Raw genomic sequence first — 13,704 nt, 5'->3', positions numbered from 1 at the left:
GAAGAGGTTTCGGTTCCTATGTTTTCTCCCCAGAACAAATGGTGCCACTCCGTTTGGATCCACCCTGCCAAATACTAACATTGTTTCTTGTCCATCAATAAGTTTCACTTACGGCAACCAGCTCCTTGCACATTTCATCCTTTTGTTTAAAGCATTATTCACTTTGCATATTTTCAATTCTCAATCCAAACGATAAAGATAATTTATTGTATGAAGAAAATGTTTCCATTTGTTTGGAGATGTGATGAGAATAAAGATTCACCCACATGATGTATTTATCATTAAAACTGAGCTCCTTTCGATAAAGAAACCTATTTTATACATGAACCAAACTCTGGGTTTATTTGTCTGAACCCCCTTCAATAGTTTTGTATTCTGTGGAGATAGGAGCAGCAAGTGGGGTAGAAGATGATTTTAGGAGCTAATAAGTGGATTGTTGAGAGGGGGAGTTTCAGACAGTGGGGAACGGTGAGATGTGAATCATTTTCAGCTGCACTGTGGGAGACGTCTTCCCATTCTCAGGCCAAGTTAAAAATCACACAACACCAATAGCCCAATAGGTTTATTTGGAAGCACTAGCTTTCAGAGCGTTGCTCTTTCATCAGGTAACTACCTGACTTACAAATAAACCTATTGGACCAAAACCCGGTGTTGTGTGATTTTTAACTTTGCCCACCCCAGTCCAACACCGGCTCCTCCAAATCATGCCTGACAGTGTTTTTAAGGTTGTTATAATTTGGAGATGCCAGTGTTGGACTGGGGTGTACAAAGTTAAAAAAATCACACAACAGGTTATTGTCCAACCTTCAACACTATAACACCTTCAGCCCATTATCTGGGCTGACACAAATTGTTAAAGTTCACTTGAGAATTTAACTTTTAAAAAAGGTTTTGCGACTTCCATATGAAAGAAGTGAGACTAAGATGGTCATTCTAACAGATGAGAGACTTAACAAACAATCAAGGTATTTTCCAATGTATAATTTCAGCTGCATCACACTGTAAACTTTTACTATAAATTCTGTGTCTTATACTGTGTGCCAGACACAATCTTATACTTCACGACCACCTGATGAAGGAGCAGCGCTCCTAAACCGGTTGGTCTATAACCTGGTGTTGTATGATTTTTAACTTTGACACTGTTTATAAACACAGACAGCCGAGCATGCGCAGTTCCCATTCGAACCGGGGGAGAGAGAGAGAGAGGTGGGGGGGGGGGGGTGTGATGGATCCGGGTGCAGCTGCTGTCGGGAAAAGCCGGGTCAAAACTGCTCTTCTCTGGGAAGGATGGGAATGAGAGAACGGTCCAAGTGCGGACTCCCGGAAAACTGTGAATCCAGAGCTGGGGAGAAGGAGAGGGCCGGGCTCAGGAAATGGTACACCCCCTCAGCGTACAATATGGATCAGCCTTCAAGCCCCGCCCCCATGCCTCCCCGCTCCGCCCCCTCCCCCCCGCTCCGCCCCCTCTCTACGCCCCGCCCCCCGGTGGGTGGAGCGTGCATTTTATTGACCGGGAGTGAAGCCAGTGGCACATTGTCGCCGGTTCCGGGTTGTATCTGAGTGAGACACAATGTGCTCTCCCTCCAACATGGAGTTTTACCAAATGTTTCTCCGCAGCTTCTCGGTCTCCTGTCAGTGTCTGCCTCTGATCCTGATCGCAGTCCCGGTCCCGGTCCCGGGAAAGGAGCTGCAGGTACTTACTGTCAGTGTCTCCCACCCGGGGACACGGAGGGAGAGGGGGGTCTGGGGGTGGGGGGATCTCTCTCTCTCTCTCTCTCTCTCTCTCATCACCCCCCCCCCAGCGCTCACCTCTTTATTAAAAGGAAACGCTGACCATCTCAGACACAGACAGAAAGGGCTGGAACTTCTCAGAAGTTTGTAAAGTGATCTGACAACAACCTCAGGAAGAGCGCAGTGGGGGAGGGTCAATTGTGTCATTGAAAAAGGGAGTCAAGATTAGAATGATGTTGGAAAAGCACAGCACCACTCTAATCTTGACTCGAATCTCCAGCATCAGCTGTACTTACTTTCGCCACATAGAAAAGGGAGTTAGACTGAGACTGTGGCGGTTCTAAAAGGGATAAGGAATGGGCTTCAAAGGTGAATTTGGCAAACAGCCGATTAAAGTCATTTTCGCGATTTGGCTTATCTGAGTCATCATCTGAGGACGGGTCGGAATCATCAACGTGACAAGGAATGAAATGTTTTGGAAAGGGGCTGACTGATGAAGAGCTTATTGCTGGAAACAGGAACTCCCCTGCTCCTCAGATGCTGCCTGACCGTCTGTGCTCTTACAGCACCACACTTTTTGACTCTGATCTCCAACATCTGCAGTCCTCACTTTCTCCAAAGTGCTCACTGTGTTTTCTTGTTGCAGGGACACAGCTCACAGAAACTACTCCCCTCGCTACTTCTGCCGCTAAATGTTGTTGCTGCTGTTTCAGGTCAGTGCTACGAATGCTGGAACATTTCAGCAGTGTTCAAAGGCTGGGGGTGGGGGGGAACCAGGAATTCCTCTTGCTTTAAGGTGCTGTGTGGGCTGCAAGTGGACCCACTGAGGGAGTGGGACACAGTAGGTTCACATTTCATACCGTCATCATGAGAGGGAGCTGAAAGGAAGGCACTTAATGTCTTCAGTGGCATCTGGACCCTGAGCAACACTGACACAGGGATGAGTGGGATAGGGTGTGTAATCAGAAATCTGGGGCTGTCCTGGCATGAAATAGAACTGAGAATTGTCCGGGAATGAAAGGAGTTGGGCATTGGGACTGGGATGTAGTGTGTTTTCAATCATGTGTTGTTCAGACTTGCTGGCTACAACTAAACTCAGTTATGGTCAAAGGTCCAGGTTTATCTTTGAGTGACAGTGATGGATAACCAAAATTTAAGGATGGCACGGTGGCTCAGTGATTAGCACTGCTGCCTCACAGTGCCAGGGACCCAGGTTCAATTCAAGCCTCAGGTGTCTGTGTATGTGTGAAGTTTGCACATTCGCCGCGTGTCTCCCCACAGTCCAAAGATGTAAGGGTCAGGTGAGTTGGCCGAAGCTAAATTGCCCACAGTGTTGAGGGATGTGTAGATTGGGTGCATTAGTCAAGGGGAAATGCAGAGTAATAGGATAGGAGAATGGGTCTGGGTGGAATGGCCTGTTTCTACACTATGGGAAATCTGAATAAGTGTGTTTAATTTGTATTGATAATCTCAACCGATGTGAAATATTTTCATCTGATTAGTAACAAAATTTATTGACCTCTTGGACTTCATTCAATCAAGCCTCACTGGGTTCCCTCATTCAGGTTGTTAAACTCCCGAAGGTTTGGTTGGGAGATGTGGGGTAACGGTGTCAGGTTGAGGGTTCTGCAGGTTCTGGGTAAATCATTCACCCTGTTCTGTTTTCTCTGGTCAGTGTCCTCAGGGCAGTACCCATTCCTTGTGGGGTGAGTCCTCCTTCTCTCCTGGTTAGAGAGAGAGAGATGCTGCTCTGATCTTGTAGAACTGTGTACCTCTATGTTTCTTCCTTCGTTTCCCCCACAGTTTGACACTGTTCCCTTTCTGAGACTGCCCCAGTTTTTGACTGTTTGACTCAGATGTGAAAACAAATGGTCTCTTGTACAGAAATGTGTTCAAATGTATATTGTTTCACTGTCTCTCATTGATTTGGTATTGTGGGACAATGGGAACTGCTGATCTTGAGTATGATATGTCGTGTGAACCACATTCCTATGAGCTTTGAGATATTTTGTAACCAAGCTGTTCAATGATATCACACACTTCTGGAGAAGTTAAGCCTTGAACCTGGGCCTCTCCTTGATAAGATCAAGCCACTGGATGTTATTGTCACCCCTGCCAATTTGCAGCCAGTGATGAGGTGGTCAGTCTCCGTAGGCTGGGGATCCTTTCGGTTGAGAATTTGGGAGAAATAGCCTTTGGAAAGGGCCCCTTTCCCAAAACTAGGAGAATCCAATGTTTTTAACCAGGGTCTGAAATTATAACACTTTAAAGGGTTTGGGGTTTGAGTCCTGGGACCGGCCTCAAATCAGGCTGTGTTGGAGGGTGGGAGGAAGGTCTGAAAGGTTCATGATGGAGGGAGGCAAGGATCCACATTGCCTTGGCCCATTTCAAACCATCAGGTACTGTCTCACCCTGTGCATAGTGCATTCAATCAGCACTGTGCCCCAACCCAGTCCAAACCCCCTCATTCCCCTCGGGTATACCTTGCCGTGCCCATTCTTGTCTTAACATTTGGGGGTAATTTTCTGCCTGTGAGCTCCATCTTACGTGGTTCACTGTCTGACTATCACCTGGTCTCCTGGCATGTGGACCCACCTCCACCCCCCCCTCACCACGCACACACCCACCCACCCACTCTGCTGTTGCAGCACTGCAAAGTGCTGTCCAGCTGCTCAGTGCTGACAAATATCCAGCACAAGCTGCTTTTAGTTGAAGGCCCTCAATGTCTGAGCTTTAACCTTCCCTCAGAAATGAAAACAGTGATCAGAGCTTCTTGTAAATCCAGCATCACAGTGTAACCATGTGAAGCTTGGGATGTAATGTACCAGCAGGGAGGGTCGATCTGTGGATTAATACTTTTCAATCTTTTCCAGGTGATTCACCTGTCTCAGTTTCTGGGTTCCTTGGGGAGCAGGTTGTGCTGCCCTGTACCTACAAAGGGAATGGACCAGTCTCTCACTTATGGGTAATCTGGAAGACACCCAAGATGGAAACTTTATATGAGTTTCTCGATGGGAGTGATGATTTGTCAAAACCAGACTCTCAATTCGAAAACAGAACAGACCTGTTCAAAGATCAACTGGAACGAGGCAACTGGTCAGTTCTGATCTCTGACCTCAGGGAGTCAGACCAGGGCGAATATTACTGTCAGATTTACAAGAGAACGGGTGTGCAGCATTTTTTGGAGCAGCGTGATCGTGTTTATCTCTCTGTAAGAGGTGAGAGCTAGCTCCTTCAGATATTCGGTATTTAATGTCTGTGGTTGTGCAAGGATTATGCCACTATGGCACAATATAAACTGGATATTCAAACAAAAATCTGAAAATAGCAAGTTAGTCCCACTAAAAGTGGGACATGGGTGTCACTGGCTGGGCCAGCATTTATTGTCCATCCCCAGTTGCCCTTGAGAAGGTGGTAATGAGCTGCCTTCTTGAGCCGCTGCACTCTGTGTGCTGTGGGTTGGCCCACAATGCCCTTAGGGAGGGAATTCCAGGATTCTGGCCCAGCCGCACTGTATGAACCGTAATATATTTTCAGTTAGGATGGTGAGTGGCTTGGAGGGGAACTTGCCGGGGGTGGTGTTCCTATGTATCTGCTGCTCTTGTCCTTCTAGACAGATGTGGTCACGTGTTTGGATGGTGCTGTCTGAGGGTCTTTAGTGAATTTCCGCAGTACACCTCGCAGATGGTAGACTCTGCTGCTGCTGAGTGTCAGTGGGGGAGGGAGGGGATATTTGTGCATATGGTGCCAGTTAAGGGAGGGCTGCTTTGTCGTGGAAGGTGTTGAGCTTCTTGAGTGGTGTTGGAGCTGCACCCATCCAGGCAAGTGGAGAGCATTACATTATGTGCCTTGTCACTGATGGACACACTTGGGGGAGTCAGGAGGTGAGTGCCTGGCTGCAGTATTCCTAGCCTCTGACTTGCTCTGGTAGCCACTGTATGTGTGTGGTGAGTGCAGTTCACTTTCTGGATGATGAGATGAAGATGTTGACAGTGATAGATTCAGTGATAGGAATACCATTGAATGTCAAGGGCCAGTGTTAGGTTCCATTTTATTGGAGATGGTCATTGTCTGGCATTGGTGTGGCACAAATGTTAGGTGCCACCTGTGCAGTTGTCTCCTCCAGTGAGTTGTTTAATTGTCCACCACCATTCACGACTGGAGGAGGTGAGAGATGGGGAGAGGTCGACAGGCTGAAGGATGTCCCAGGGACGGGGAGGGTTGGTTGAAGTTAGAGATTGTTTTCGTGACCTTCTTGTCAACTTTCCAAAAGAAGTGAACTTTAAACGGAGACATCATTAGACCAGGAGCTAATAAGTGTTGGTGAGTAGCATGTGATAGGGACTCATTGTAGTGGGTTGGGGAATAAGGGCAGCAGAGTTTGGGATGGATTGGAGGTTACGGAGGTTGGAGGTGACACATTGACCAGGAGAATATTGGAACAGCTGGATCTGTAGATCATAAACATTTAGATCTGTTTTGACTTTTGTTTTCCAGTTCATTCAACCCAAGGACCAAGTGAAATTCTTGAGGGAGGTTATGGCGAGCGACTCAATACAACCCAAGGTAACCCCCTGTGAAAGGGTATAATGCTGTGGGAGGCACAAAGGGGTGGCTCACTGGGTACAGTTAACCTCTGAGTCTGAAGGTCAGACACAGGAGGAATGGGGGAGGGGTAGCTGTGACCCAAGGATTGAATCAGGAAACTACAAAGACCAATTGTAACTCCAGAGCCTTCTAAGTGACATCTGGAGACTGGTGTCCAAGTTGGGAGACTCTCTAACACGGTCATACACTGATTCAATCCTATCTCCCAAATTAGTCAGTCACTGTCCCTGGGTATGTCCTGTCCCACTGAGGGAGGAGGGCCCACCAGAGATTTGGGGGACGGTGATAACCAGATAGGAGGGAGTGGACCCAAGATTCTTCTGCATTGAAGACAATGGAGAATAATATTGATCTGGGTATTAATGCGGATGCCATCCAATCCCATGGCTTCGGCATCCAGGAAATAACGTCACAATTTTTCCTTCAGGTTTATTTGAAGGGAAGCTGCTAGTCAGTGTCCAATTCTCTCTATTATAAAGCATGTGTCAACAGATTGTCTGTGTGTCTGTGTGTAAGGAGCTGTGGGGTGGTCTGGTGTGTGTGTGATTATTGGAATCTAACCTCCCACATCCCTCCAGGACTAGAATTACCCAGGGATCTGTTTGAACTGGGGCTGGTTCTGAAACACTAGGTGCTGAAGGTCTCTGCTGTTAGTTTTGTTTGTGTGTCCCAGTCTGTTAATGGCTTCACTCTGTCTCTAGGTCCTGGAGTCACAATCAGAAGAAGAGTTGGATTGGGATTTGCTGCTGGGATTGGTGCTGTTTTTGTTGTTGGAATTGTGGGTTACATTGTCCTAAAGCGACAAAGATGGTGAGTTCTGGAATGTTCCACGATTTCCATGGTAACCCTTTGATCTTTGTATAACATTGTGTGAAATGTTGCTGAGCTCTGTCCCTGTCCATTCCCTGAGCTGTGAGGATGCTTCAATCCAGCCTGTCATTGAGCAGCAGCATCCAGTCACTTCCAGCTTGTCATCCTCTCGCTGTTGAACAGTCCCCGTGGATTGGAAAGGAGCAAATATTATCCCACTGGAGAACCAGAGGATGTAGTTGTGTCCCACACACCCTCACAGAGTCTGAGAGAAACAGAAGAGCAGTTTTCTCAGCAAATCTCAGGCAATGTAAAAGTAATCGGGTAGTGATTGTCGGGAATTTCAACATGAAGGATAAATGGTGCGGTCATCGTATGAAAGGTTTAGAGTGTGGCATTTTTAGAATGCACGTAAGACAGCTTCAGAAGACCATACAAGAAAGAGTGATCCTTGACGTAATCTTAGGTTATGAAGCTCAGCGAGTGATTGAAGTATCAGTTGGGGAACGGTTTGTTGACAATGGTCATGACTCAGTCAGATTCAAGCTTGTTCTGGGAAAGGGAAAGGGGAGGCTTGAAATCAGAGTCTGAACTGAAGAAGGCCAATTTTAATAAGGAGATATGACCTGGCCAGAGGGGACCTTCTGGGTAAATCTGTGACAGAAATCTGTTTCTATCTTTTAAGAACAGGTGGGACACATTCAAGAAGGAAATAGGGAGAGGACAGGGCCATCATATTCCAATTAAGGTTGGTGGCACCAATACATTCAGCAAACTCTGGTATCGAGTGATGTACAGGATTAGATTGGATTGAATTTATTGACATGTGTACTGAGGCACAGTGAAAAGCTTTGTCTTGAGAGCAATCCAGGCAGGTCACAGAGTTAAGGAGCATAGATAAGTAAATAATGGGTAAATAGCAGCAAAAACTAAAACACAGCTACAGGCAAATGCAAAAGAGTTTGAGAGTCCATTCAGCATTCTGACAACAGCAGAGTAGAAACTGTTTCGAAACCGGCTGGTGCGTATGTTTAGGCTTCTGTACCTTCTCCTCGATGGTAGAGTTTGTAGAAAAGCATTGCGAGGGTGGGATGGATCTTTGAGAATGGTGGTGGCCTTTCCTTGACAGCGGGGCCTGGTAGACGGATGCTATAGATGGGAGGTTGGCCTTTGTGATTGTCGGGGCCGAGTTCACCACTCTCTGCAACCAGGGAGACTGATGGCAGATACTGATGGTCGGATCAGTAGAAACCCTGGATGAGTACAGTCTGTGCATGGAGAAACTTAGAAAGGAAATGACAAAAGTGAAAAGGGGGTTTGGGAGAATAACGATGGGTACAATACAGGCAACTCCCGGGACAAATCACACAACACCAGGTTATAGTCCAACAGGTTCATTTGGAAGTACTGTACTTGCTTTCAGAGTGCTGCTCCTTTATCACGTCGCTAGTGGGCAGGATCATTAGGAATTTATCGCAAAAGATCAGTGTCATGCGACTGATATGACATTTGGAACAAACTTAGTTTGCTGTTCGGGCTTTCATCTTTTAGAATGGGTTGCAGGTTTTGGTTCATTAATACGTCAAGCCCAGAAGTTCTTATAAATCATATTCTCAGATAACTTAAGGTTTTATAAAAAAAAGATAACATCTCAGCTCAGACAGTGCAGTAAAGGTGTGAGGTTAGAGTCTGTCTGTACCCCAAGGATAACGAGGAAAAGAGTGTAGCTTTATAAATCTTTCCCCTCTCACCCCAAGCTGACTGCATATTCTCTCTGGGATCCTGAAACCCTGACACAGTCCTCCCTGGTCACTGTGTGAGGTTGCAGTGAAGTGTTTACAAGCTCAGCTTCCCATTTAACCCTGAGCTCAGTTTGTAGCCTCATGTCCATCACCCGCACTGTGTACTTTCAAATCTGTCACATCTCCTGTTCCAACTGCTTGACTCAGCTCATTTGCTGCTGAAACTCTCATATCAATCCCTCTTATCACAGACTCAACAATTCCTGAATCCTTCTCCCTGGCCGGTCCCTCAGACTCGAGGTGATTTGCTTGCACTCTGGGTCGATGGTTCCTGACAGAGTTGGTAGCTACATCATGCAATCTCCAGCCTCTTCCACATAGTGTTAAACAGCACCAAAACAGACCCTTCGATCCCAACTCATCCACATCAACCAGACATCTCAATCTGACCCGGTCCTATTTACCAGCACTTGGCCCATATTCCTCTTTAACCTTTCCTATTCATGCACAATCCAGATGCCCTTTAAATGTTGCAATTGTACAAACCTCCACAACTCTCTCTGGAAGCGAATTCCATAAACGCACCACCCTCTGAGTGAAATTGTTACACCTCTAGGGTGTTTATATATCTTTCCCCTCTCAACTTAAATCTATGCCCTCCAGTTTTGGACTCCTCTACCCTGGGAAAAGGCCTTGGCTATTCATCCTAATCATGCCCCTCATGATTTTATAAACCTCTAGAAGGTCATCCTCAGTCTCCACTCCAGTGAAAATAGCCCCAGCCAATTCAGCCTCTCTCTAGCACAAACCCTCCATTTCCAGCAATGTCCTTAAATCTTTTCTGCACCTTTATTTTTCCTGTATAATGAGGACCAGAATTGTACACAGTATTCCAAACGTGTCCTGACCAATGTCTTGTACAGCTGCAACATGACATCCCAACTCCTAAACTCAATGCACTGACCAACGAAAGGAAATGTGCCAAATGCTGCCTTCCCCACCCTGTCTACCTGTGCCTCCACCTCCAGGGAGCTATGTACCTGCACCCTTCAGTCTCTTTGTTCAGCAACACTTCCCAGGACTCTACCATTACGTATCCTGGTTTGTCTTATCGAAATGCAACACCTCACGTTTGTCTCAATTGAAGGTGACCTGCCACTCCTCAGCCCACTGGCCCATCTGATCATGATCCCATTGTACTCTGAGACAATCTTCTTCACTGTCCACTACACCAGCTATGTTGGTATCATCTGCAAACTTACTAGCCATACTTCCTATATTCACATCCAAATCATTTATATAAATGTGTTCTTGTCGGGTCAGGTTGATGAACTTTATTCAATGTATGCTCTTTCCCTAATTATTCAGATATCACCTTGCCCTCACTGACCCACACTGACTTTGTTCAGCAATGATTCGATTCTAGTATTCTCCTCCCTCTGTGCTTTTCCCCTGCACCTCTCTGGCACCTCCCCCAGATCTGTAACCCTCTGAGGTCTCCATACTCCTCCCTTGCTCCTCGAAAACATTGTCCAGTTTCTCATTGTTTCACCATTGGTGACCAGACGTTCAGCTGCCTGAAAGCTCATAATTGTGGTCATTCCCACCACAAACTTCTCTGCCTCTTCCTGTTCTCTTCTTTGGACGTTCCTTAAGTTCCACCTTTCTGTCTCAGTTTGTATTCATGTGGCTTGGTATCATCTTCTGTCTGATTCCTCCCATGAATTATGTTTGGATGTTTCTGTTCAGGGTGCAGTACAAATGTAAGTCTTTCCCCAACACTCTATAACCTGTCCCCTTAATACAGGCATCGGAAGACTCGATTACTTGGGAAGGCCGTCTTTACCATTTTCCAGCTGCCATTGGACGTTTGAGGGTTATTTAATAGGTCTGTGCTCCTGAACAGCTCCTTTACACACACGTCCAAAGTGTAGGATTCTTCTAACCTGTTCTCTGCTGGTTTCTCTCTTCTAGGAATTGTGTTCGAAGCCGACACTCCAGCGATCGGAATGAAGAATCGAATGGTGTCCCTTTGAGAGAGGTGACCTGTTCAGGTGAAGCACGGAGCCTTGTACCAACAGCACCTGAACATCAGGATGGAGCAGCTGGAGAACAAAACCTTCTGGAGAACGGGGCTGTCCAGCACTGACTGAGTTTCCACTGCACTGAGCCTGGCTCAGAGAGGGGGAGTCAGCCCAGTGTTGGGGGGAATCGAGTGATTCCTGGTGGAAAGTCAGAATTGGGATCAACAATCACTTCCCACTTTGCACAAACCCTTCAAGTAGCACAATCTCAGGAGGGAAACTCCCAGTGGCAGTGTTATCTCCGTTCCATAGAAACACTGTCCAAGTATTTCCTCCTCTGAGTTATATTTCAGTATTAATGTTACAGATTGAAATCAGTTTACATTGCATTGTGAGTATGTGGACTCTGTGTGATAGAGAGGAGATCATTCAGTCCATGGTGCTGATACTGAATTGATATCTGTTTGTACACTCGGGCATTATTGTTAAACCTAGGGATGTGCAACTGTCACCCTGCAATTGGTTGGTTGTCAATGCTGAACATGAATCTTTATTCTGCAGGTCCTTATCTCTCCATATTTATACTTTTTATACTTTTTATGGAAATTTAGTACAATTGGAATGATTTTAACGACCAATGATTGTACCTGCATATACACTGTGACCTTTATGATCCAAGTGACGGTTTTGCTCCAATCTGTGATTAAAGAGAAGCTGGTGCTGATTTTAGGGGGTCTCCAGTCTGATGTTTATTTACTCTGCTGGTCGCTGCATGAACAGAGGGGCTGCTGTCTCCAGGCAGTAAGTCCCTGACACGACTTGGAGTGAATGGAATTGGCTGAAGAGTGTGATCAGTGATTGTGGGAATCTCAGGAGGAGGCTGGGAATGATCATCCAGTCGGTGTTCCTGGCTGAAGATGGTTGTAAACATTTCGGTCTTTTACATTAGGGCCAGGAGTCGGCCAATTAAATTGACGGAGCATGCTCTGCCATTCCAGATCCTGGCTGATCATCTACCTCATGACCGTATTCCTGCCCCTTCCCCATATCTCTCGCTGTGATCAGTGACTAGAAATTGATCAAGCGCTGTTTTCCATTTGCCTCTGAATTGCTTCCTATACCTGTGTGTTATCTCTCAGCAGCTTGTGAACAAGTACATCTCAATCCCTTTGGACATATCACTTTCCAAACTCTCACATTTTAAACAATACTCTGCCCCTCCATTCCCCCTGACCAAAGGAGATAATCTTACACTTTTCCCCATTATATTCCATGTACCCACTCACTCAGCCTGTCTCAATCCCCTGAAGCCTCCTCCTCAAATCCACACTGACTCTGTACCATCAGTAAATAAAAAAAATCTGCTGATGCTGGAAACCAAAGAAAAATAAATTTCTGGAAAAAGTCTGCAGGTCTCGCAGCCCCTGTGCAGAGAAAGCAGAGTTAACATTTCTGGTTCAGTGACCCTTCTTCAGAACTGATGGCAGCTTGGGATTTGTGCAGAAGATAGGGATGGATAGAGTCGAAAGAGTTGCCCAAAAATAGTGGGACAAACAAAGGCCTGGGTAAAGGTCAATGTGGGAGAATGAACAGCTGCTAATGGGGACTGTTGGAAGTTAACAATGGGTTGGGTTGGGTGGGGTAACAGCCCCCGTGATGACAAAGTCTGGTGTGTGGGGTTGGGGTAAGGTCATGGGAGAACGTGCCTCCAGCTCTAACATTTTTAAACTCAATTTATCTTCTTCCAGCTTGGCCTGTGCTTTGCTGGAGAACTGTAACCAGCCTGAGACAGATGGTTGCCATGGAGCATTGTGTTGTGTTGGACAATTTGTTCCCACCATTAAATCATTTTCATCATCTACATTATGGATAATCAATCAGATCCCCCAGTAATCTTGCATAGAAAGGGGAGAGGGGTGCAGTGGTAGTGTCCCTATCTCTGAGCCAGAAGACCCAGGTACAAGTCCCATCTGCCCCAGAATTGTGTCAATATATCTCTGGGTTGATTCGAGAAAACTCCTGTTGATCACATTTCAACATAACAAACAACAGGACTTCCAGAAATAAGACTGTTCCAGGGTGGGACAGACTGGGTGCAGGGACAATGTTTCCCCCTGGCTAGTGCTCCAGAGCATGGGGCCACAGTCTCAGGATATGGGAGAGGCCATTTCAGACTGAGCTGCGGAGAAATGTCTTCACTCAGAGGACAGTGGACCTGTGGGATTCTCTCCCAGAAAGCTGTGGAGGGGAAATCACTGAAAATGTTTCAGAAAACTCATTACTCAAAGCTGAAGTGTTGAGGGTTATAGGGAGAGAGCGGGAGTATAGTGTTGGGATAGAGGATTGTGCCTCATGTTGAAGAGCTGAGCCTGGTTTTACAAGTAAGACCAAACCTTTCCCGATCCCCTGAAACACTTGCTGCTGGGATAATGATTGGTGAATCTGAACTGTGACCCACACCCTCACGGCCCGGGTCCGCACCCTCACGGCCCCGCCCCCGGCCCGGGACCGCACCCTCACGGCGATCACCGTCACGTCTAACTCTGCCCCAACGCCGATCTCCGTCCCCGCCCCTATGCCCAACTCCGCCCCCAGTCCCAGCTCCAGCCCCACACTAGGTCCTAGCTCCCATCCCTCCTGAGTTTTCATCATCCCTCCACATCTCCCCCTCTCTGACGATGAAAGATCAGTCCTCAGCAGAGGCCTCACCTTCATTCCCCTACGCTCTCGGATCACTGAGTTTGACACGTGATGTGACATCGAACAATTCTTCCGCCACCTTCGCCTCC

General features: G+C 46.7%; 1 protein-coding gene across 1 annotated transcript; it reads left to right on the top strand.

Moving 5' to 3' along the window:
* The first annotated feature begins 1,558 nt into the window (after positions 1-1,558).
* Positions 1,559-11,627, top strand: LOC140458879 (uncharacterized). The gene is made up of 6 exons (XM_072553614.1): positions 1,559-1,693; positions 2,378-2,444; positions 4,605-4,949; positions 6,229-6,297; positions 7,041-7,149; positions 10,866-11,627. Exons 1-6 carry the CDS (start codon positions 1,571-1,573, stop codon positions 11,038-11,040), a joined length of 888 nt encoding a protein of 295 aa, XP_072409715.1. The 5' UTR covers positions 1,559-1,570; the 3' UTR covers positions 11,041-11,627.
* The last annotated feature ends 2,077 nt before the right edge of the window (positions 11,628-13,704 follow it).

This window comes from Chiloscyllium punctatum, chromosome 34 (assembly GCF_047496795.1).
Source record: "Chiloscyllium punctatum isolate Juve2018m chromosome 34, sChiPun1.3, whole genome shotgun sequence".
NCBI classification, from domain to species: domain Eukaryota; kingdom Metazoa; phylum Chordata; class Chondrichthyes; order Orectolobiformes; family Hemiscylliidae; genus Chiloscyllium; species Chiloscyllium punctatum.
This window is presented reverse-complemented; position numbering and strand designations above follow the sequence as displayed.

Bases quoted from the DNA above. Each gene is read 5' to 3' on its own strand.
- LOC140458879 (XM_072553614.1), top strand. From the start codon at position 1,571: ATGTGCTCTCCCTCCAACATGGAGTTTTACCAAATGTTTCTCCGCAGC. The intron at 1,694-2,377 runs GTACTTACTGTC...TTCTTGTTGCAG, and splicing joins TCCCGGGAAAGGAGCTGCAG to GGACACAGCTCACAGAAACT. The intron at 7,150-10,865 runs GTGAGTTCTGGA...TCTCTCTTCTAG, and splicing joins GTCCTAAAGCGACAAAGATG to GAATTGTGTTCGAAGCCGAC.